Source organism: Musa acuminata, chromosome BXJ1-1 (assembly GCF_036884655.1).
Source record: "Musa acuminata AAA Group cultivar baxijiao chromosome BXJ1-1, Cavendish_Baxijiao_AAA, whole genome shotgun sequence".
Taxonomy (NCBI): domain Eukaryota; kingdom Viridiplantae; phylum Streptophyta; class Magnoliopsida; order Zingiberales; family Musaceae; genus Musa; species Musa acuminata.
Window position 1 is genome coordinate 13,815,188 of NC_088327.1, and position 24,471 is coordinate 13,839,658.

The 24,471-nt window shown below is 38.7% G+C and overlaps 3 protein-coding genes across 10 annotated transcripts; 2 read left to right on the plus strand and 1 right to left on the minus strand.

The window, feature by feature from the left end:
• Window positions 1-5,471: 5,471 nt before the first annotated feature.
• On the plus strand, window positions 5,472-9,385 carry LOC135675209 (uncharacterized protein At1g01500-like). The gene is made up of 4 exons (XM_065185488.1): window positions 5,472-5,603; window positions 6,605-7,221; window positions 7,297-7,383; window positions 8,612-9,385. The coding sequence occupies exons 2-4, from the start codon at window positions 7,105-7,107 to the stop codon at window positions 8,921-8,923; spliced, it is 516 nt and encodes a 171-aa protein (XP_065041560.1). The 5' UTR covers window positions 5,472-5,603; window positions 6,605-7,104; the 3' UTR covers window positions 8,924-9,385.
• Window positions 9,386-12,016: 2,631 nt separating this feature from the next.
• LOC135675220 (uncharacterized) lies at window positions 12,017-14,557 on the plus strand. 3 transcript variants are annotated; one of them, XM_065185506.1, is made up of 3 exons: window positions 12,017-12,143; window positions 13,286-13,310; window positions 13,396-14,557. In XM_065185506.1, exon 3 carries the CDS (start codon window positions 13,397-13,399, stop codon window positions 14,201-14,203), a length of 807 nt encoding a protein of 268 aa, XP_065041578.1. In that variant the 5' UTR covers window positions 12,017-12,143; window positions 13,286-13,310; window position 13,396; the 3' UTR covers window positions 14,204-14,557. The 3 variants fall into 3 exon arrangements, with proteins under 3 accessions (XP_065041578.1, XP_065041584.1, XP_065041570.1); XM_065185512.1 differs by lacking the exon at window positions 13,286-13,310 and having other exon boundaries at window positions 12,126-12,143; XM_065185498.1 differs by lacking the exon at window positions 12,017-12,143 and adding an exon at window positions 12,171-12,191 and having other exon boundaries at window positions 13,286-14,557.
• Window positions 14,558-15,632: 1,075 nt separating this feature from the next.
• LOC135585390 (uncharacterized) lies at window positions 15,633-19,052 on the minus strand. 6 transcript variants are annotated; one of them, XM_065185530.1, is made up of 2 exons: window positions 18,921-19,052; window positions 15,633-17,972 (listed from the first exon to the last, which is right to left on the minus strand). In XM_065185530.1, exon 2 carries the CDS (start codon window positions 17,894-17,896, stop codon window positions 16,637-16,639), a length of 1,260 nt encoding a protein of 419 aa, XP_065041602.1. In that variant the 5' UTR covers window positions 17,897-17,972; window positions 18,921-19,052; the 3' UTR covers window positions 15,633-16,636. The 6 variants fall into 6 exon arrangements, with proteins under 6 accessions (XP_065041602.1, XP_065041593.1, XP_065041600.1 ...); XM_065185521.1 differs by having other exon boundaries at window positions 18,875-19,050; XM_065185528.1 differs by having other exon boundaries at window positions 15,633-17,986; window positions 18,875-19,050.
• Window positions 19,053-24,471: the final 5,419 nt, after the last annotated feature.

Below are 24,471 nucleotides of genomic sequence, written 5' to 3' on the forward strand. Positions count from 1 at the left end.
AATTGAAGGATTTCTATTTAGAAACTGATATGTCTCTCTTTGGACATAGAACCATGGATTCTAAAGTTTTTTCGGTAAACTGACCCCTATACACTTTTTCAGCTATAAGTTTTAGTACAAAATGTGAATTCGGGCAGGAAATATTTTGTTTGAAATTAGACTCGTATATATTCCTTTTGACACTGATTTTTTAGATTTTGGACACCGAATACTTACCCAAACATATGTTTCAAATGAGCCTATAGACGCTGTAAAACAGGGTTCAAGATTTCTGACCTATTGATACTAAAATGCTTATAACTCCTTGTTAAAAATTCTGATTTGTACCAAACTGATTTTATTTGAAACTAGACTTCAAAATATTTCTTTTGACATATAGTTTGAAAATTTTGGAATTCAATTGCCTACCCTATTATCTGTTGAATCCGACCCTATAAATTCTGCAAAACAGTGATTGTGTTTTTGACCTTGTGTTACCAAATCAAAGGTAACTCCGTGTTGGGAACCCTGTTTCATATGAAATTTGTTCCATCAGAATATAGATTGATATATGGTTCGACCATAGCTTTCTTATGGGTATTGGAGCATAATTGATATTCTGAAATATTTGTTTGATGTGCCACTGGAATTCTGTCCGAAATCGAGCTTTGGTCGATTTCGCGTATTTTGTTCCATTCCTTTGGATATTTGAATTCATCTAACCTTCTTATTGGAATTGAGCTAAATATGATTGCTTGGAATCCCTGTACACTCTTGTTTTCATTTCATTCCAAATCTGAATACATTTGTGAGAGATTTGTTCTTTGTTTCGTATTGTCTCGAAAAGGCACATGCACGTTTCGTTGTTCCGCGTGTGCTTCCGATATATGCTACTTATTGTTAAAACTGCCCTCTTGTACTCTGGTGTGTGGGATTGTCTGGACCTTTGCTAGAAATGGTAAAGGGTATGCGCTTATTGCCCGCTATGTGGGGTCCCGCTATTTGGGATATTCTGGACCTTTGCCAGAAATGGTAAAGGGTATGCGCTTATTGCCCGCTATGTGGGGTCCCGCTATGTGGGATATTCTGGACCTTTGCCAGAAATGGTAAAGGGTTTGTGCTTAGAGCCTGCGATGCTCTGCCGCCCCCCTCTGACTTCACCTAGACGTGGGTGGATGGAGCTCCCAAACGTGGGAGACTTTTGTCAGGTGGTCATTCAGAAATGGATGAATCACATTCTGACTGAGATCCCACTACACCTTCTATATGTTTGATATGCCTTCTAGAGTTTTGGTGAGTTGTTTCTGTTCATGCTCTGGATAAGAATGATATGATTGCAACGTCAAGGACGACGTTTGAGCTTCTGTACGATATTTGTTTTTGATATGCTCTGAAATGCTTCATTCACTGATGATTTTGCTTCGAAATGTTCCATATGCCGTTGATATGCTTCGAAACATTTTATATGCCATTGATAAGCTCCGATATGTTTCCTTTGTTACTGATATGCTCCAATTACTCTATGCCCCATCTGTCAGGAACCAAATATGTAAGATTGAAAGGACAATTGTGTTTATGCTCCTAATGATATTATGTCTACGAAATCGTATATTCTGCCTTGTATTTTGAAACTGTATCTCTTTGGAAATTGTACTATTTTGATATGGATATGTTAGTCACTTGCTGAGCTCTTTATGCTCACCCCGTTTGTTGATAAATTTTTCAGGATAGCGTATCGCTTGCTTAAATGTTAAGATTGGGCTGAGGCGATGGAAAGTTTAGAAGATTTTGGGCAGATCTTTGTTAGCATATGTGTATTTGTTGTATAAGATACTTTGCATCTTATGAAATGTGACGATAAATCTAAACGTGTGGATTTTGTGTAAGATAAAGGATCCCTCATGTATAGGATTTTGGAATGTTAAGTTAAATTTATGTAATGCTATGATCTTATGGTAATCGTTGGTTTGGTGACTGCATAGCCTTCCCCACTTGTGAATTTTATGTTGTGGTTATTATTTTGATGAGTTAAGTTCAGTTTGTTTGAATTATCGAGTGATGTGTGGGATGTTTATGAACTGCACAGGGTTATGAATTTGTTGACTATAGAGGTGAAATTTTTTATCTGAATGTTTTCTTAGTGACCTCAAATGTGTGTTTGGATCCTGTGTTAGTTGTGATGAAAATTTTAAATATTGTCGATATTTTGGAGGGACGTGACATCTTAGCATTCTCAAGTGTGTCTCAACTCTAACCTCATTGATTAGGTTGAGTCTAGCCCATAATCCCTCTTTGCAAACTCTCATGTTAAATATTTTTAACCTGAGGTGATGGAAAGAAGATCTTGATTGGCAAGATAGTCTTGGTACCGAAGGCTAGGTAGAATGACGATTCTCCCAATCTAGTCTTAGGTGTCATTTGGGAAGCCTACAGGATGCTCGGTAGTTTATCTACCTAAGTGCCTTTAGCCCCTATGACCCACTTATTTAGTCCTTAAAGAATGTATCGATCGATAACCTCAACGAGGTCATTGGTCTAAGGATGAGTAATCGAGCTAAATTTTAGTTGAATTTCACAAGATTAACAGAACTCCTTGAACTTTACATTGTTAAACTAAGTCTCATTGTCAAATATTATAATTTTTGTGATTCTAAAGCGGGTGATAATATTCTTCCACATGAACCCCTCGACCTCTACCCACTTCGTGAAGTAATCTACTCGGACAATGAAGAATCTCTGTTGGCCCGAGGTTGGTGGGAAAGGTCCAAGATTATATATTCCCTACTAAGCGAAGGGTCGTATGCAATTGATCGAACTTAATGGGACTGTCGGTTGATATTATATCTACACAAATCTTTGGCATCTATCGTACTTTTAAGCATAGGCTATCGCATCCTTATGCAATATTGGCTAGTAAAACTATTATTAAAGTACTTTAAAGAAGAAAGTTCATCCATCAACGTGCTCCCTGTAAATGCCCTAATGCATCTTGGTCAACACTCTTTCGACTTTCTAAGGTATTGATTAGATAATATCATGCTTGCTAATGTTTGACTCATCGGGTTGATGGGGTTTGTCATGAGTGTTTCATCTTTTTTGTAGCATAGAATCTTATCTATCTAGCTTGAATCTTCCTCAACCATGACCATCTCATGCATGCTTATGTTTCGGGTTAGCAGTATCTCGATTAGCGATTAGCCCTCCTTGTTTGCCCGAGTCGATGTCGATCTAGCGCATATGCTTGGGCGTTCTCATGAGGAACCTGTAATCTATTAAATTCAAAGAAGCTGGGAGTTAGTTTCTACACCTCAGCAAGGTACTTTACCATGGTTGCATGTCGAGTCTCAAAATTTTATTTTACAACCAGTTGCGAGCCATTGAAAATCGTTAAGTCCTAAATTTAAAGCTCCTAGGCAAGCCAAAGCCCTAAGAGGAGTGTTTTATATTCGGCTTCATTGTTGGATATCTTGAACTTAAACTAGAGGGCTTGCTCATATACTTGTCAATTAGGGCCTTCTAGAACAAGTCTAGCATCACGTCTGTTTGAGGTGGTCAAGCTGTCCATAAACAATGTCCATGTATGTAGTGTGTGTTTATCGACCTCTGACAAAAGAGGAGCAAATTCTAAAATGGAATCAGCTAACGCTTGAGCCTTTATACCAATCCTCGGGATATATTGGATATTGAACTCCTTCAACTCTACTAATCATCTAAGTAATTGACTCGAGACATCAAATCAAGAGAGAACTTATTTAAGGGGTTGATCGATGATCCAAATAGGAGTGAAGCTTTCAAGCTATCAAGACTAATGCAAACACTAGTCTCTCTATTGGGGAGTATTGCTCCTCGAGTCTACTCAAAATATGATTGACATAATAGATGAGTCTTTAGACTCCTGAATCAGCACTGAGCTAACTGTAAAGTCAATGGCAACAAGGTAGAGGCTCAAAATGTCACTCAAGGAACAAGAGGTGAGTTGTAATAGTCTTGCTAGGTGCTCCATCATCTTTTCGAATTCATCCTGGCATTCCTCCATCTATAGAAAACCATAAGAATCAAATGAGTGTTCCAACCGACCTATTAGCTGTTAAACCTTTTTTATCGACTAAGATGGGTGTATCTCTAATACGGCCCATACTTTCTCAAAGTTGGTGTCTATCCCTCTTTGATGCACAAGAACTCGAATAACTTTTCCAAGTTAACTTCGAAAATGCACTTGGTTAGATTAAGACACATGTTGAACTATTTCAGAACTTAAAATATCTCAAATAAATCTGCTATATGTGAGTCAATCATCTTGCTCTTTACTATCATATCATCTGCATAGGTTTTGATATTTCTCCCAATCCGATGCTTAAATATCTTGTTGGTTATCATTTGGTAAGTTGCTCTTATATTTTCAGTTCGAAAGGCATGACTCTATAGTGATACATTCCTTTCGGTAATAAAAGAAGTATGATCTTGATCTTTCAACACTATGCTAATTTGGTTATACCCTTAAAAGGGATCCATAAAGGTGAGGAGCTCGTAAGGTGACGTCAACTAGCTAATTAATTTAGGAAGGAGATAATTGTCCTTTGGGCACGTTTTGATAAAATCGATATAGTAACACATGTCATTTAATTTCATTAGATCTTTTAATGATTATAACATTGGCAAGCCATTAGGGGTACTACACCTTGGTATTAAACCTTACTCCCAACATATTATCTACTTCATCACTAATTATCTGTTAGTGGTCAAGAGTAAATTTACAAGGTCTTTGCTTCACTAGTCGTATCTCGAGAAAAATATTCAGGTGATATTGAGCTATATTGAGATTGATTCCTAACATATCTTTCGGCGACCATATGAACACGAGATGCACTTGTCTCATTTCAAGAAGTGTCACCTCAATCTTGATAGTTCAATCAAGTTAGATTTTTTTCTAAAGCACCTTAATTAATAACTTCACCCACTCGATTTAGTCTCAGGGGTCTAGTCTTATTTTTATTTAAATCATCAAATTATTGATCCAATTCATGGTTCATAATTCTAGTTTTAAACTAAAATAAAGTAGATCTATTTATCTCTCTATATATTAATTCTAAAATTAATATACCAACCCATACTCTCTAATTCCATCCTTTATAAAATTACATATACATCCTATAAAACAAATATTTTATATTTATTTTTACAACTTATATTTAGTATATGTATACTTAGTAGAATCTAAAGACTTGTATATACCTCTTATTCAATGTCTAGATGATATTAATAAGTCCTAAAAAATTATGATTAAAACAGAGAGAGGCTCAGCAACTAAAGAAATAAATATTGATTCTTTATTTGCTCATATTAGTTAATATTGACAACAATTAGACAGAGTTAATTTGAATTATAAAATATTAATGGGCGGAATATATGTGAAGAATTCTAATATTTGTATCAGATTTATAAGGATAAATACGTCATTTTGAAATAAAAAAGACGCGTCCATCTTTCCAAGTCTCCAAGGGATAAGAGAGAGCCTGAAATTTCCAACGGTGTCTCTTTCACTCTATGATGACACGGGAACCGGAAGTAATTGAGAGGAATCGGTGAAGCCGCAGAGACCCCTGTTCGGATCGCAATCCCTCCTGGTGAGTTGTGGTGACAGCATGCTCGCGCATGGACATTTCTATTGTTGTTCCTTTGGTCTTGATGCATGAGAGAGAGAGAGAGAGAGAGAGAGAGAGAGAGAGAGAGAAGAGAGCAGGAGCGAGAGTAGTGGGAGGCCTTGGGATTTTGTGGGCTGTCGATTGAGGGGAGAAAGGTGACATTTTTATCGTTACTTTATGGTTGTTTTGGCTCGTTTAAGTCGTTCAGTGAAGAAGCTTGGACGTATTCTTTTGATTTCGGTCTTCAAAATAAGATTCTGACGTATTCTTTTAATTTTATTCTGCCTCCTTGTTCTGGGAATGATTACCTCCTACGAACTGGGTTTGTATGAACCGTCAGTAGGGCAAAAAAATTAGATCTTTTTGAAGTTTGGTGTGTTTATTGTAGATTTCTGTTCCTTCAAAATTGTAAGTGGGCTTTTTTTCTGCCCTCTGGTGGTTATTACTCCATTGTTTCCACCCCCCCCAACACACCCCCCCCCCTCCCCCCCTTAAGGACAACTTTTTGTTCAGTTGGCCTAAAACAATTAACTTTGGACAATAAAAAAGAAGAAAATATAGTTTTTTCCACCATTTTTTACCATGCAATCTGTACTGGTCTGTTTTCTCTCTTTAGTTCTCATTGCTAACTTTTGTTTTTTCAAGTGGGTTTCTACTTATTAGATAGCAATGCCAAAGAAAAAAAAGATATTTCTGCATTATCACTTATGATATTAACCATATGATGCTGACATTCTAGTGCAGAATGGTATAATACTGTATCTTGTTTGATAAGTGTAGACCAGTGTTGCAAGTTATGTTGCTTCTGTTCTTTACAAAAATAGACACAGCTATGAATGGTAAATGATTGGTGGACAGTTATAGATGATTAATGTGCAGTTAAATGATTTCCGGTTATCCTATTTTTCTCTCTTGTTTCTTTTTCCTTTGGAAATGCTTCTTTTGAATTGTTGTTTTACTGTTGCTCCAATTGCCCGATGCAGGTGATTAGCTTTTGTTTAACTTGGTTGGATGTAAACCTCTTTGCCGTTTTAGCTCTGTTGCCCAATTATGACACTAACGTGAGAAGGTTTTTCTTGGAGGGTCGTACTCCAAGAAATGGAGAGTTATGATCCTTCCACTATGGACGAGCCATCCAGTTCTGGACGAAAGATCATCCTTCACCCCCTCTATGTCACGAATTCATCGCCTTAGTTTGATCTGAGGGTATTTTAGGTGAGGGTAAGTAACTGCCAGATCGATGAATCAACACCTGAGCAGCTTACTGTTAATCACATTCTACTTACTCCCGACACCATCTTAGAAGTGACCGGTAGAAGAAGTAGCATTTACTCTGATTATGTTTCTTCTTCGCTTCAAAGGGATAGGGTTGATAATAGATCAGAGGAAGCCACATTTGTGAGCACAGATAGGGTCGATAAGAGATTGTCTGGTGCTTGCTGGTGTCCTGGAACTGTGTAACTCTAATGGTTATAGTGGGGAAATGAAGAAACAGAACAAGAAATGGAGCATGAATTGTCTATCTGTAGTCTCAGCCAGTACGAGCTTTCTGAAAAATAAGCAAATTACGAGTGCAGAGATGAATTTGCCTACATTTGAGGTATATGTTGCTGGTTGTTTTTCTGGTGCTCCCATTATTTTGACCAAGACACTTCAGCTTGGTTTCCTCAAGAAGCATCAGGTGAAGGTTATGCTGGATTCCATGCCGGAGGATGACACAACAGAATTGAAGAAAGAAATGGATACTGAGGATGCTTTGCAGGTACCTGTCACTTTCTGCATTTCATATCAATATGAATAACGATAGTGCACTTCAGATTTTCTTAACATTACTTTAGTGGATAGTGTGTTCTAATTTCTGAGTTGTCAGTTGTATATGATTATTATTCAAAGGAATGAAGGATTTTTATAGCCCCAATACATGTGAAACCACTTAGACCTACATTATTGATTCACTAGTGCTTTAGTGTCTTTGTTGGTTTGTGCACAGAAAACAATTCATTATTTCCGTAATGTGTATGCTTAGCTTTCTTACCTGCAGTGCTTGATTATTGAAATTGTTATACCAATCATTGGTGAAAGATTCAAAAAATCATGGGAACATGGAAAATCCCAATTCTTGCGCTCTTTGCACCTTTTGTTAATAAATGACATGCTTCTGTTTAATTTGAATATTTATTAGAAATTAAATATCTTAACATTGAAGTATACTGTTTTGAATCACCTGTGATACAACTTAGGGAAAATTTTCAAATTTATTTTTGCTGTTTAAGTATCCAAATTCTTTTTTTTTCTGCAATTCCTCAAATTTCATTCATTACATTTATCACACTAGCCAGATACAACATTTTAGTAGCAATTGGTAGAAAATTTTAAAAAGGTTAAATTGTGGACTTAGGGCATTGGTCCAAACTTGTACATTTGAGGAGAAAGTAAAGAGAAAAAGTAGCTAAGATGTATCAGCAATCTTTGGTCCAAATTGTAACTATTCCATGGCGTCTTTGTCAGTTGAGGTACTAACAAGTGCTGTAATGTCATTGATGACTCTGGATATAGATTTTGGCAGTCCAGGATCGTAGAAGACCAGTCATGTTTTTTGCTGTTTGTGAAATTTCATCATTCACAGTCTAAATTGATGAGTACATATGATACTATTATTTATGTAAATAGAAATAAATCCAGACTCATGCTGAATCTAGTTCTCGCTGGCAAGAGCTTGTTCTTTAATGTATGATACCTGGATTGACTAATCTTGTTTTTTCTTTCTATGCATGAATGCCAGATATCTTCTTGTTTTCTCTTCTTTCCATGAGTTTGAAGATACATTTTAGTTCTAGGTTTATCTAGATAATTCAGTTGTGTGCATCCTTAGATTTGTCCATTTGGTGGATTAGAAGTTTCTTCCTTTTTATCCCCCCTACTTTTCTCTATATTTCCTGGTATAATCTTCTTGTAGCCTTATGACTTGCTGCTTGGGATTTTCTTAACAGTTATCAGAAGATCGAGGCCACAAACAAGAAACTGATTTGGACATTGACTATGGCGACATATACATGAGAGCTGAGTTTCTGGAAGAAGACAGTGAACTTTCATGGTTCAATGCTGGAGTGAGAGTAGGCGTGTGGATTGGTCTTGGTATTTGCCTTGGCATTGGAATCAGTGTTGGTTTGTTGGTCTGCTCCTATCAAGCCACCACCCGAAACTTCAAGAGGCGGCTCATCCGATGCTGGGACAAAAACTTTCATAGTTGCAGCAGTTATCAGAATCACAATCACCTGTCTCTGTTTAGAACCCTTGTTTGATGAAGCAGGTAACATGTTCTCCTCCATGGTACACATTCTGCTGTGAATGTGTCCAGAGCAGGTTTTGGTTTCTCACATTGAATAGTCGTGGTGTTTTGCTTGAGAATAGAGGTTTTTTCAGGCATTTGAGATTCTTATGGCAGCATATGCATTCTCCTTCAGCATCAGTCCATGAGACCACACCTCTGCACCACTAGGTAGGAAGTTATATTACATTCTTGTACAGGTCATTTCAATTTTTTTAAGCCATGTCCACCATTATTGCTAGGCAATGGATGCTTTGAAAATAGTCATTTCATCAACTCTTGTAGCAGTATCATCCCTCATTAGAACAAAGTCAAAATGGACCATGTAGCTTTGACTTAAACAAATCCTACCAGGATATGAATCTGATGGGACTCGATCAGGCGTGATGTAGAGCATATTAATTTTATATGGATGAAACCATTGCATTTTGTCTGATTTGTTCTCTAATCCTTTTCTTGTTTCATTTTTGTTAATGATATACAACTCTGATTATTTGATAAATAAGCAAATCTAGTACACATGGCCTCGATCCAGGATCCGAGGAAGATCATTATATACAATCTACACTTCTATGAATAAAGAGATTGTATGAATGGATATTAGGAACAATGACATATCTGGGGGATGTTAATACGAACTTGTGTGCAGTTTGTCCACAAGTTCAAGTCTCTACTAAAGATGATTTTATTGGGGCCTTCTTAAAATAATTATGAATACAATGAAACTCTTTACGACCATTAAGTATAGCTTATTCAATTCATCTACTGCTACATTTCTGATTGCTGGTGATTCCTCGTAAAATTGTTGCACTGAATCACATCTAAAAGCTTTGCAGCTTACAGTGAACTAGTTCTCCAAAAATGAGCTAATTGATATCAGGAGAACAGCTCTTTCTGAATAGCCAAGCACTTGTTGGAAAGTGATGATATTCTTGAGTATCCTTTTTGTTCCTCTTATGTCAGAATTATTATCCAGTGTCGAGCAGTTTTAGTTCTGTAGCTGTAATGAGATGTGAGAGCTATTCCAATATGTTTCTTTGGTTGATGCTTTTCTATCTATGTGTGCACATTCATGGTGAAAATAAATGATCAAACACACATGGAAAACAAAGTTTTAGGCAGAAAGTGTTCATTCAGTTTCTGAGGATGAGAATTTCTATGTTTGAAGTCATTTCTTTTCCTTTTGTCCTAAGAATAAACTATTCAAGTCATAGAGTTTATAATATGCTGCTGAGATGCCTCCTTTATGTTGCATTGATGATGGTGCTTGTCATACAACCATTGTCTGCAAAAAAATAGAGCAATATATTGTCATAGAGTTTTATATTGTTTTAAGAAAAAAGAGCACTAAAAATTGCACAACTGGTATGCAAATAAGACAATTATCAGAATCTTAAGTTTAAACTATCTATAAATTAGTTGTAGGTGATATTTATGATATCATTTTAGAATTAAACATTATTCTAGAAGGATTTCAATCTCTTTTTGCATATTTTATGGAGCAAATGCAAACTAAAAAGTAAAATATGATTAAAATTTTAAAACTATTAAATATTTATGAGAACACTAATAGAAGCTATATTTATTGTTAAAGTAAGATTCAGTGTACATTAGTGAAGATACAAAGCTATAAGTTACATTTATAAAACAATAGCTAAATTTTCATAACTTCAACTTTGAACCATTTATAATGCCACATATTTATTTTTTAAATGTTAGTAGAGTTGGAGATGATCGTACCCTCGCTCATCTTTGGAACTCCTCTTACCACACGCTAATAGTGGTAGACGAGAGGCAAAGCCAATAGGGTGAGGGTGAGCATAGACGAGAGTGAGGGGTACGTCGTTAAGGCTCTCCTTCGTTCCATTGTTGACCTTTGTGAAGGGGTAGCAACTAAGGTTGAGTCTAAGGCAGATGCATCAACAACAACAATGACATCAACACACTATTAGGTGATGTTGATATCGTTAACGAGCGACAACAAGTCATTGTGGATGATGAGAGAGGAAGAAGAGAGTAGAGGTGAGGGTGACAAAAAAAAAAAAAAAAAAAAGATCAAGGAAAGATGGAAGAAGAGGTGAGGGCAGAGGAAAAGGAGAGGGATGCTAGGGCGATGAGAATGAAAGGTAAGGACAACAAACGAAAATGACAACCAATGAGGTGGAGGTTAGGGGCAATGTCATGTTTTAGGAAAAAAATATTTTACAAGAATAAATAAAAAATTGATGTTAATAAAAAAAAAGAGATTTAAAAAAAAATGTATCCAATTGCGTTTACCGAGATAGGACATTGTATACAAAATGGGATAAATTTCATAACATCAACTTTAAATCATTTATAAAGATTTTATACTTTTTTGATATTTTAATAAGTCAAATGTTATTTTTTAATATTTTAGTATATCAAATGTTATACGAAATATGTGGCACAAAATGTGCACTAGAAAAATAAAAATTAGGTTATAACATGTTAAATTACATTTACATAACATATTAATGAATAAGATATATGAATCAAATTGTTATATAATTATAATTAAATTAGTATTATATTCTGATAATGTCAAATATCATTCTACCAATGATGTGCATCAGACACTGACATTACAATAATGTGATGACAGTGACATTTGAAATCTCATGAGACCTCACATTTTTTGCCTTTTTAGTATATTAATAAATAAAAATGTCCTTTCTACATCCAACCATCATTGACAGATTCTGCAATATTTTAGTTCATAAACTAATTTATTTATGGCCAAAACCCATATTAAGCATGTTCAAGTGTCAAGAGTGAAGTGCAATGGGGCCTTCTTTTAGTTCCCACTGATTTGGAGAGTGGTGGAAATTACATTTTGTTTTTATTATATTTTCACAATAAACAAACTATAAAGAAAATTCTAAAATATTCATTTACCCATTAGAGAAAGAATTAGAAGAAGCTTGCACTACCACCGTCAGATCTAAGATAAGCGGGAGAGATGAGATCACGATTTAAAATGAAGATGTCAAAAGGACTTCTTCGTCATTAGGTGAAAAGATGATGTCCAACTTAGTAATTTAACATCCATCTGAGGCTCTTCACATGGGTTGTCGATCTCAGAAGCTCGGTTCGTTTTGCCGGCGAAGCCTTTCGTCCGTCTTCTTCGATCCTTCCCATCCTTCCGTGATCCTTTCCTGAGAGATTCTTGGCGGGTAATCTCGTGTTCTTCATCGGAGATATCTGCTGGTTTGAAAAAAATTGTAATTTCCGTGGAAAAATCGTGCTTTTTGGTGATTTGTCGTGTTTGTTTCTTTTTCTTCCATCTAAAAATGGCATCTTATTGGTCTTGATTTTGATAAATCAAGCATTGGTTTGGCAATTTCTTCTATTCTCGTTCCTGGATAGAGTTCTTTACTTTGAATGAGTGATCTGCGGTTGGTTGGGGAATTCTAGGGTTTCTTTTCACTCGTTCAAACGTGGTTGGATCTGGGTTGCAATATACTTCAGTTATCAACTTGTTCTTGCGATAAATGCGGTGTTATGTGCTGATGATTCATAAATTCGTTTCATTCTTGAATCTGTTTATTGGTGCATCCGTATTTGGTTTCTTAGATTTGCAGTTGCCAATGCTGCTAAAGCCATGAACTCAGTAGAACTCTACTTGTATTGATTTTCGTAGATTAGGTATGCAGCCTGCTGTTCTACGTCAAATGGATTAGAATGTGTCTTCCTTGAGTTCTGATGAAATCTAGGAATGGTGGTGATGAAAGCATTACAGTCGGTTCATATCTGCATCTGAGCTCGTAGTTCGAGCTTATTTTTCCTTTATAGTATGTAGATCTTATGTTACACAGTCAGAAGAAAATAAGAGTGTATTATATGTATCAAGCTACATGTATAATTCTTTAGATGACAACCCATGCGAACAGGGCAAGTCTACATACGTTGACCCTTCTTGCATTGTTTGTGATAGTCTTAGTTCTTTTAGCTAAATTTCGTAAGGCCCTGTGATGGTCTTTTTGTTCTCGTGGCAAAATTTTCACCTTGATCTGATTTGGATTTGAACCTTATATGTTCCAAAGGGTGGATTTGCTGGTAATTGCATAAGACCATATTTCTATTTGTAGGGACATAAATTAGGGTTCTAGGAGATGTAAATGGAACTGCAATCTCAAAACAGAATTTTCTTCCTGATACTAAATCTGTGGTGCCTAGATGGAAATCAACTCAGTCATTCTTGCTCCTAGAAGATTGTTAGCCACATGTAATATCCATGTTGATAAGATCAGTTTTTTAGGAGATCACATTAACGAGATGAAGATCACTCACTTCAGGAGGTCTCCTTCTTTTTCAGGTTTGTTTTGAGCACTCTTCAGGAGGTGATCGATCATCAGAAATGGATATGGTGTCCATTTATCTATTGCTGTTTTTCACCACTAGTTTGTGATACCTTGCATCTCGCAGAATGTGGAGTTTTGCTAGGAATATGGTTGCTGGAAAATTTGGCTCCGAGAACACCTGTGCAAAATCAAGCATGTCTAATCCTGATTGTTCCGATGATGAGATTTCTTCCTGCACCAGTAAAGAAGAAGGCTTGGAGTGCCCAATTTGTTGGGAATCATTTAATATCGTAGAGAATGTGCCTTATGTCCTATGGTGTGGGCACACTCTATGCAAGAATTGCGTCCTGGGACTCAAGTGGGCTGTAGTCAAACTTCCGACTGTACCAATCCAGCTACCGTTCATCATCTCCTGCCCATGGTGCAATACGTTGTCTCTGCGGTTGATTTACAAGGGTAATCTCACATTTCCCCGGAAAAACTACTTCCTTCTCTGGATGGTTGAGAGCATGAATTGTGATAGGCCAAGATCTGACTCCATTCATGAGGAACACCATCCTGTGTGGCCTTCAGCTGGCAACCAGCCACGGGGAAGTCATGGTTTCCAGCACCATATCATCCGAAGAACTCCAAACATGCATGCAGAACACTTGGACCACAACCAAACTGATGCAGGCTCCGCTAATAATTACTTCAATATGGAGCGGATCCATGCTTCCTTATGCAAGTCACTAGCTCTCTTTGTACAATTTACAGCCAAGTTTCCACTTGTGATCATCTTCCTTCTCATAGTCCTTTATGCCATCCCTGCAAGTGTTGCCATCTTAGTTCTGTATATCCTCATCACTGTCCTGTTTGCCTTGCCTTCCTTTCTGATGCTATACTTTGCTTACCCTACCTTGGATTGGCTTGTGAGAGAAATTCTTACTTGATATTTCGTGAAGCCAAAGAATTCCACTCAAAAGATGTACGCATGGTTTTCCGCTTATTTTCTGTATAAAGATGGTTTTCTGTGGCAGTTTTGTGGCACTTGAGGTGTGACGGAATTGCTTCTTTCATGCTGTGACTGCAGATCAAGTTATTGTCATCACGTTGCCTGACTATGTATTCTACTTTGCTGAAGGTTAAACTAGGCCTTTCGGTCTGTCTGTTTTTTTTACTTGGATGGTTTAATCTTGTTTGCAAAATATTTGTCAGGAATCATCATATTTATCCAAGAATGTATCAGTGGTGTATGATACAGTCAATTCTTGCTTCGATATTTTATTTCTTGAACTTACTCTTCAGTCTCATGATATTACTATTGCTTGCATCTTTTGCTTTAGTGTCCATAGAGACCAGATTGTTATTGACATATCAGAAATCAAAACTTTATTCACTATATTCGGAGTTAATCAAGTGAATGTACACTACAAAGAACTCACCAATCTTCAAGTTAGTGTATCAGCATAGATATGACCTTTGGAGATTAGCTTGTCATGACATTCAATCATGCTCATGCTAGTTTGACTTTGCCTCGAGTGCCTGATGTGGTGGTGTAAACAATTTATAATGGTTAAATACGCATATAGTACGATATCTTATACTTCATTTTGATTTTAAACAGTTAATGCATAGAAGTTCAAATTTAAGGAGTTATATATGTTGGCTACAACACTAATCAAGAAGTAGGATTTAGGAGTATTAATATCTAATTCAGAAGATGTAAGATTATTATGTAAGAAGCCTGAAATTTTGAGGAGTGATTAAAAACATTTTGTTGCTAAAATCTTATATTTCACTTAATTGCAGTGATTACTTTTACAATGGGATGGAAGCATAAAGTACAGAGAGCATCATGGCTCCAAATGTTACAAAGATACTGGGAGATTTTGGGTTCATTACTCTACAAGAAGAGCAGAATCAATCAAGAGTATCATTGCGGTAGAAAGAAGAGCTAAACATTCTTAGTAAATTACTAAAAGAGTTAATTTTGATCCACTTAAAGTGTAAATCTTTGATGGTATTAATAGCAGAAATATGAATATTTTGCATCTTCTGCAGTTTTGTGTGTTTTATCTTTTCCATTTTTTTACCTTGGAAATTAATCTCAGGCCTTTGCTTACACTCATTCCTCCTGCTTTCAAGACAAAGCACATCAAATTGTCATCTGCTACCTTTGATACACTGAATCGTGACCAGAGAATGCGACATAATAATCAAATGCTAAGCACTGCTCTCACAGAATAACACAAAGATGTCAAAAAGATGGAGTGATTTAACCTCACAGTTAAGACAAAATATTCACTAAAATTTTGATCCGACAAAGGTCCGACATCGAAGACGGAACTGATCAGTTATTCAAATGATAATACATGGTATAGATCGGTATTGGTTTCAATAATAGCCATTATTTACCACACAAAATACTGCGATCCCACAAGTGTAAGCAATAACATAGGACCCAGAGTTCTAAATTGTTATCAAGCATTTGACAACAAGTAAGCTACCTCACCATCTTACAAAGCTCCGGATGATACTAATAAGAATCTTCCAGTAATGCAGCAGCTCTTCTACCACAAAATCAATTTTATAGAATATCAAAAGTTCCCTTTTAACAACTTCCCTCTATCCTCTAAAACATATGAAGCTTTCAAGGATGCCAACTCAGGCATCCAACTTGCAAAACTTATGTCAAGGACGTTACAGAAAACACCACTCGGACTCTTAAGTTAGACTATGATATGAGATGGGGAAAGTAGAATATGTTTCTATATATGAAATTACAAGACAGCCCCACATTTATAGGTCGGTGAGAGGTTACCCAAGCCAAATCTGATCTGGGAAGTCAGGAGGTCATGGCACCATGGATCTGGTGGCGTAGCCAATGACGGATGTGTTGATCGGACACTGAAGTGGATGCTGATCAGACGCATGCCGGTGTTGTTGATGATCACATGCTGACATGGCTAATCATCCATGTGACATTGTCAGTATAACAGAATTCTCATATTTCTATTTGCATACTGATACTCTTCAGACATGGACTAATCAAGAAAACATTAGGACACTTGCTCCAGACAGTATAGCATTAGAGTGATTTGACATGATCATTAAGCATTATTTATAATGTGCACGTGCTGTTCCAAAGGACTCTGGTTGACCGATGACCATCTTGATGTAACATATTTGAACCCACAGACCATCAATGAAGGCACTACTTCAAACTGCTTCCTGACAGATATGCTTATGTACTATGTCTAGTCCATAAACTAAGCAATAAACACAGTATGATTCATATTTGAATGACAACTACAGTTGATTCATTATGAAGTGAAAAGATGAATATCGAAGAGTTCTAATCTGTCCTTCACGGCAAAATTAAATTATTTCCATAAATCATACCTTAACCTGTGAATGTGATACACATTCCCTCTGTATGTGAGAGACCTTTCCTCGGCCTCAGGACACCAAAGATGTCCTTGCAACTCCAATACTCCATCCATAGCTGCTGTTTGCCACACAAGCTGGTAAACACTCAAAGCTCTGTTCAGCTGCATAATCCCACTCCTTATTGACCCTTCATCAGAAGAATGTAAGATCTTTCCAATGTACAAGTATGTAGTACCACCACACTCGTAAATCCCTCCACTAACCTCAACTTCAATATCTCTGATGGTTCCATGCAGATAATACAGCAATAGAGTGAACAAACACTTGGAAGAGTGCCCTAAGCACTTTGTAAACTTCTTCTGGACTAGGTAGTCCTGCCGTCGAACTTCCTTGTGACTAATGTCTCTCTCAACCAGAATATCCTTGATTTGGTACAATCCTTCTTTCATGATATCAAGCTTGGAGAGGTGATATGTCAAGTTCTGCTCTTGGCCCAAGACCTTTGAGAGATCAACAAACATATCAAGAACTTCTTCCCATTTGCGTGATGGCAGCGACTTCTCGACCTTATTTGAAGGGGCTGGTCGCATCCACGACGGGGAGGAAGCACTTGAACCCTTGATATCTGTCAAAAACTTTATACAGCTGAATAGTATCTGCTCACCCATCTCGAAAGCCTTAGAATGGCATGCTAAGCAGTCCATTTCATGTTTCAAGTCTTGGAGAACCTCCTCAAGCACTCCCCACCAAATACTGTGCTGTGTAACTTGCGGACATAGTGCCAAACGAACATGCTTCCTCTTCTGAACTGAGACATTAAGGAAGTTACAAACTTGGGTAAGTGAAATCAGCGTCATCAAGCTCCTTTCACTCGCTCTACAGAAAAGTTTTGGAGATACGAGTGGTGCAGCCAGTGCATTTGTCTTCCTTTGGGAGAGCTGCAATGTGGTAGGCTCGATGAACGCTTTCGCAAGCGACTTGAAGGTCTCCATATGGCTGATGATATGGTCATCTGTAATGACAGCACTGTCATTGATGCTGATTATCCTTCCATCTATCTGCTTGACATCTTTTAGAACATGTGTCAGTCTGATTATTTTAGCAGCAGCCGCTCTGTACCATTCTGATGGCAGCAACTCTTCACTGCCAAGTTCATCAGCTTGGTGGTAGAATGCCAAATTCCAAAACGGAAGACATCTAATATGCCTACCCGTTATGGACTTGCAGCGAAGAGCAAGAGTAGATCGAATCATGTGCCACAACGTTAGATATCAGTGCTCCTTTATCTAGTCCTATGTGCATGCAGCAACATGACTGTGTCTCCTTCCTCTTTGGAAACAAAGCTGAAGTTAGTAAGACAACAGGCAATCAAGCACAATGAGAATGCGAAGCAACTATTATCCAAGCAAAACAAGAAAGTTTGATACAAGGATCCGTGTGTTCGTACTTGATCAGCAGGTGCACATCAGCAAAAGGTGGGAGAAACATATATGGCTTGCACAAGGGTTCCAAAAGAAAAAGAAAAAAAAAGGCATTTTGTCAAGCATTAGATATGCACAGCTCATGAATTAGCAAAACGATCACTTGTTATCGTTGTTAGCAGAATTGGACCAGGCAACGACCAAGACGAGAGTTTGGCAATAGGTCGTTTGTTGAACCAATGGATCGACATGTAAAATTAAAAAAACATTTTAAAAATACAAAATCAAATAAAAACTGGTTATAATATCAGCAAGATAACTAAAATTTTCAAAGAAAAGGAACAATATTTAGCACTTATGCACTAAAACACTAAAAATGTAGTGATGTTAGCTCACTCCTTCGATATAGCAATCTAAGAATCAACCAAATATTGTTTTTGCAAAATGCCTTGCAGTAATTGTCTTCAAAGGTGGTAATGTTGCTTCACTCCATTGATTGTCTTTAATGATAGAAACAGAATGTCTATTTTATAATGTCTGAGTTAGCTTGTTACAAGTAACCCAAAAAAGAAGGAAAAAGAGATGGCTTTGTGCACTCCAGTGGAGTACACCAAATTGACATGCTTCACTGTCACAACCCCATAACATAAACTGAGCCCTAAAGTTTGAGACTTGAGAAATAATAGACAAAAGGATTGAAAGAAAAAAACCAGAAATCGAAACGAGAGCTGAGAAACAAAACGAAGCAGAGGAGACATTCAACAGAAGAATAGACTGGAGAGAAAAGTAGGTAGGCCGAGAAGACATTACCAAGGGATAGATAGCGCATTAGATGATTGAATGATTCCAAGACTACCTTATCATCCAGAAGGCAGCGAGAGAGGAGAAAGGATGGCGGCTGAGACAGAGGGGACGGGTAGAGAGAGAGAGAGAGACGGCCGTGACAGTGACGAGAAAGGGGGAGAATAATGGCGGCGAGAGGTTCCTCGGCGGCGTGGCTCGAAGACCAATCGGCAGGGTCGATTTATTGGAATCTTGAGGGCATTATAGTCATTATAGCTCCGATAAGTCTCAACCAGAGAAGATGAAATGGGCACATAATCGGGCCCACTATATGAATAAATGGGCCTTAAATGAGCTGTCCGATGAAACCTAACTTGAACTTGATTTTATTTCTTTATTTATTTTATTTATTAATTCATTTCTCATTCTCTATTTTCCACATGCTTCTCTCTGGAAAAAGATTTTTTATTGACAAGATTTCATCCATATGCATAGTGAGTTTAATGATGCATTAATCCCTCTAATTCAAGTCTAGCACAAAGGCTATGCACGTACAAAAGTGCCTTGGCAGTTAATCTTGCTGGTTGATATTTTAATTGACATTAATATTTTATCATAATAATTAATGTCTAGTGACTAATTATATATTAACCTTTGTAGTTAGATTTTTTTAAGTCCCTAGATTTAAAAAATTTATATTAGAATCCTTATAGTTATAAAAGTGAAACATTTAGTTTTATTTATCTTAACATCGTCATTTATACCAACGAAAAACACATGAGAGCACATGCAGAAATGATATTAAAATAATATATAATTTTTTTTAATATTCTAATTATATTTTCAATGATAACGGATGATAATGTCGTTGGGGGCATAGATAATTGTTGTTGTTATAGTCAGTAAGATCACTAAAGACTTCTATGACTTCTTGTAGGGAGAGGAGGATAAGAAGAGAGAGCGACGGTGAGAGGTGAGGCAAAGAAAGAGGATAATGCTTTACATCTGTGTTGACATCAACACATATATCGTGATATCACGGACTTAGCTAGAATTGCCTAAGTCGTAAGACACCCTTGTGACAAAGACACAAACTTAGCTTGCATTGCCTAAGTCGCGTCTCGCTCTTGCGATATGCATCCACAAAGATCAGCCCACTTGCAACCTCTTGCAGGTCCCGAAGGACCTGTAAAAGAGAAAGCTGATTAGTTCAAAGAACGAGCGACTAACAAGTCTCGATTTCTCGCGAAAAGGGGAACCTTTACAAGCAATTCAGCAAGCACCTTGCGTGCATAAGAGAAAAGAGAGAGAGAGGAGGAAAACAACGACTTTAAAAGGTTGAACGAACAGTTGCAAGTCGACAAACAGCTGCTCACCGAGTGCCGGGCGCGACAACAAGTTCCCGTCAAGGTAACGTGCGAACTTGTGAAAGAGTGTTTAATGTCCGACACTATACCAAAGCCCCATCCCCCATGGTGCCACCCGGGTGGTTCTAAGGTGCTGAGATGGTTAACGTTTCATATGCAGTAGCGGGCCGTAGAAAATAGCCCGTGGCACGTAAAAACGGAGCTATTTTAGGCTGTTTTGCTTGGTTCGATGAGCGATCATACTATAGCGCTGCAACTTGCTCGAACTTATATTTTTACAAGCAAAAGTATATAAAACCAAGCCAAAACATGCTACCATGCAGTTGTACATGTAAACATAAACGATGAACGGCTCGTTGAACAGAGTTATTGCGGGCACACGACGACCGTTCATGACATTCTTCCCCACTCAAACTATCGATGCCCTCGTCGATGCTTGTTGGCAGTTGTTGATGATTGCTTCTTCATGTCGTAAGGCATCTTCGGGCTCCCAATTGGCTTCAATTCGAGGAAGCTTTCACCACTTCACCAAGTACTCAGTTTGCTCAGCTCCAATGGGTACCTTTATCTTGCGGTCCGCTAAAATGGTTTCAACTCGCTTCTCATATGAGGCTTTGGTGGCGGATAGTTGAGTTGGAACACTTCGAGAAGCATCTTGCGGATCTGAATGGTAGGTTTTCAAGTTGTTGGCGTGAAGAACATTGTGAATTTTGAACCACATCGATAACTACAACTTGTAGGAGATGTTGCCCACCTTGTTGATAATTGGGAAGGGCCCTTTATACTTGCACACCAATCCTTTGTGTACTTTGTTCCTAAAGAATTGGAGTGATACTGGTTGGAGCTTGACCAGCACCAAATCACCGACCTTGAACTCTTACGGTCGCCTTCCCAAGTCTACCCACTTCTTTATTCTTTTTGTCGCATTCTCCAAGTAAGCCGGTGCAATATCTATATTTCGCTGCCACTCATTTGAGAAGTGGTAGGTTGACAGACTACTCCCAGTATACCCGATTACCATGGTGTGAGGAGTTGACGGTTGTTACCCTGTAATGATCTCGAAGGGGTTCTTGTTGGACGCAGAGCTCCACTACAAGTTGTAAGAGAATTGGGCAATATCCAACAACTTCACCCAATCTCGTTGGTTAGCACTCACGTAGTGCTAAAGATATTGCTCTAGGAGCGAGTTGATCCTTTCAATCTAGCCATCTATCTAGGGGTGGAGGCTTGTGGAGAAGTATAACTTCGACCTCAATAATTTGAATAGCTGGGTCCAAAATCGTCCCAAGAACCGAGCAACTCGATCACTGATGATATTATGCAAGACTCTCCAATACTTCACCACATCCTTCATCATCAGCTTGGCCGCCTCTTCTGCTGAGCAGTGTAGGGGAGCAGCAATGAAAGTTGCATACTTTGAAAATCGATCGCTTACCACGAGTATCGATCCAAGTCTCCCTACTGCTGGCAAGCTTAATATGAAATCTAAGAAAATGCTCTCCCACAGAGTTTCTGGTATGGGCAACGGCTCCAAAAGTCCCATCGGCTTCCGCTGCTCTACCTTGTCTTATTAGCAAGTGAGGCACGTTCGAACATATTCCTCAACATCAGTCCTCATCTTCGGTCGGTAGAAGGCCCTCTCCAAGAGAGCCAAGGTTCTGTGAATGCTTGGGTGTCCCACCCAAAGGGAATTGTGACACTCTCTTAAGAGTTTACGCCTTAGATTATCCACTAGAGAAACATAAACCCTATTCCCTTTGGTGTAAACGAGTCCTTCCTTGACTCAAAACCATCGTGACTTGCCTTCTTTAATGAGTTGCATCAGGGTTACTGCCTAGGGATCACTGTACAGACCATCCCTGATCTTGGAAAGAAAGTTGGAGTGCAACTAACTTGCTTGGCCTCTGCCCTCCAATTGTACGACATTCACACGCTCCACTTTCTGACTCAATGCATCGGCCACGATATTTGCCTTTCCGGCCTTATACTCCATTGCCATATCAAACTCAACTAGGAAGTCCTGCCATAGTGCTTGCTTTGGGGAGAGTTTCTTCTGAGTTTGGAAATAGCTCAAAGCGATGTTGTCTATCCTTAATACAAATCGCGATCCAAGAAGGTAGTGTCGCCAAACTCGTAGACAGTGGATCACCGCTGTCATCTCCTTCTCGTGCATCGGATACCGTCGCTCGGTCTTGTTGAGTTTGCGGCTCTCGTAGGCCACCGGATGACCCTCCTGTATGAGTACTCCCCCAATAGCGAAGTCTAAAGCATCTGTATGGACTTCGAATGGCTCCCCATAGTTTGACAATTTGAGCACTAGTTCTTCCAACATAGCAGCCTTTAGATCTTGGAATGTAATTTCACATTTATCAGACCACCTCCAAGGCTGCTCCTTTAGAAACTCTATCAATGGAGTTGCACGCTTCGAATACCCCGCTATGAAGCGTCGATAGTAGTTGACGAAACCAAGGAAGGATCTCAATTCTAGCACCTTCTTTGGGGTTCGCCATTTTGCAACCGCTTGCACCTTCGATTTGTCCAACCGAATGGAGCCATCATCGATTCTATGCCCCATGAATAAGATATTCGTTTGAGCAAAGTAGCATTTCTCCCTTTTCACGAACAAAGTGTTCTCCCTGAGAACCTTGAAAATTGTCCGAAGGTGCTTGACATACTTCTCGAGCGTTTGACTATAGACGATGATATCGTCCAAGTAGACAACCACAAACTTATCCAAATACTCTTTGAATAGCTGATTCATGAGAATGCAGAACGTGGCTGGAGCATTGGTTAAGCCAAAAGGTATCACTAAGAACTCAAATGCTCCATACCTAGTCACACAGGTAGTCTTCGCTTCATCGCCTTTAGCAATGCGCACTTGCCAATACCCTAACCGAAGGTCGAGTTTTGAGAAATACTTGGCTTTGCCCAATTGGTCGAACAAGTCCATGATGAGTGGGATGGGATACTTGTTCTTTACTATCACTTTGTTGAGGGCTCGGTAATCGACGCATAGTCGGAGGCTCCCATCTTGTTTCTTCTAGAAGAGAACTGGAGCTCCGAATGGTGCTTTAGAACTGCAGATGAGACCACCACTTAGTAGTTCACCTAACTGCTTTTTGAGCTATGCCAACTCTGGAGGGGGTATACGATAGGGTGGTTTCGCTGGAGGCTTCACTCTTGCTCCAACTCGATGTGGTGATCCACGCCTCTGCATGACGATAGAGTCTTTGGCAACTCGGGTGGCATAACATCCATGAACTCCTTCAGCACGTTCGCCACCACAACAAGTTTATGAATGACATTCTCGTCGAGTGGATCTAGCTTCATAGCAGCCACGAATGTTAGTTTATCTTTTCATACCCCTTTCTTCAAGTATAATGCCTATATATGTTGGGGTTCCCTGGTTCCTTTTCGAGAGACCAGAACCACACAGAGGTTGTCACCTCCCATCATACATAGGGAGTTTAGGAATGATATTGGTACCAACTTCGCTGGTGCATGAATTCCATTCCAAGAATCACTTGAAAGTCGTCCAATGGCATCGCCATCATGTTTTTGCTCCCGCTCCATGTTCCGATCTTGATAGGAACTCCCTTTGCCAACCCGGAGATTCGCTTGGCCTCCGAGTTCACTACCTTCATTCAACTTTGGCTCTTCTCCAAGATCAGCCCAAGTCGCTTTGCTTCTCGATCGATAATAAAGTTGTGGGTAGCGCCCGTGTCCACAATTACATAGGTCGTTTGGCCATTAAGCTTTATGTCTACGTACATCAGCTTGCTACTTCCTGCTTTTTGTAGCCTTGTCTTCGTGTTCTCCCCCACACCCTGCATGGCATTCAACAAATGCATTACTCCCATCCGAGGTCCTTACAACTCCTCACCATCACTGCTAGATTCAAAACTACTCGAACTAAGAGCAACAGCCTTGCCCTTGTCCGATCGGGGGGGGGGGGGTGTTGAATCTTGTATTTTGATGATGAAACCACTTGATATATGTTTATGATTTAATCTGTGTTTTGAGTGACGTAGGATGCTTCGATCAAGATGAGATAATTAAAGCAGGAAAAATCATGTTGTGCTAGAGGAACATGTCAGAAGATTGGACGTCGGGCCGGTGGATCGGTCGACGTATCGACAGAAGGCTTCAGGCCGTGGACTCGGGCATCAGGCCAAGAAAAGCAAGTATTGTGCCAAGGATATCGGAGTTGCGGAGTCAACTGGCCGATTGGGTAATAGGCTGCAGGAGAGGACGATG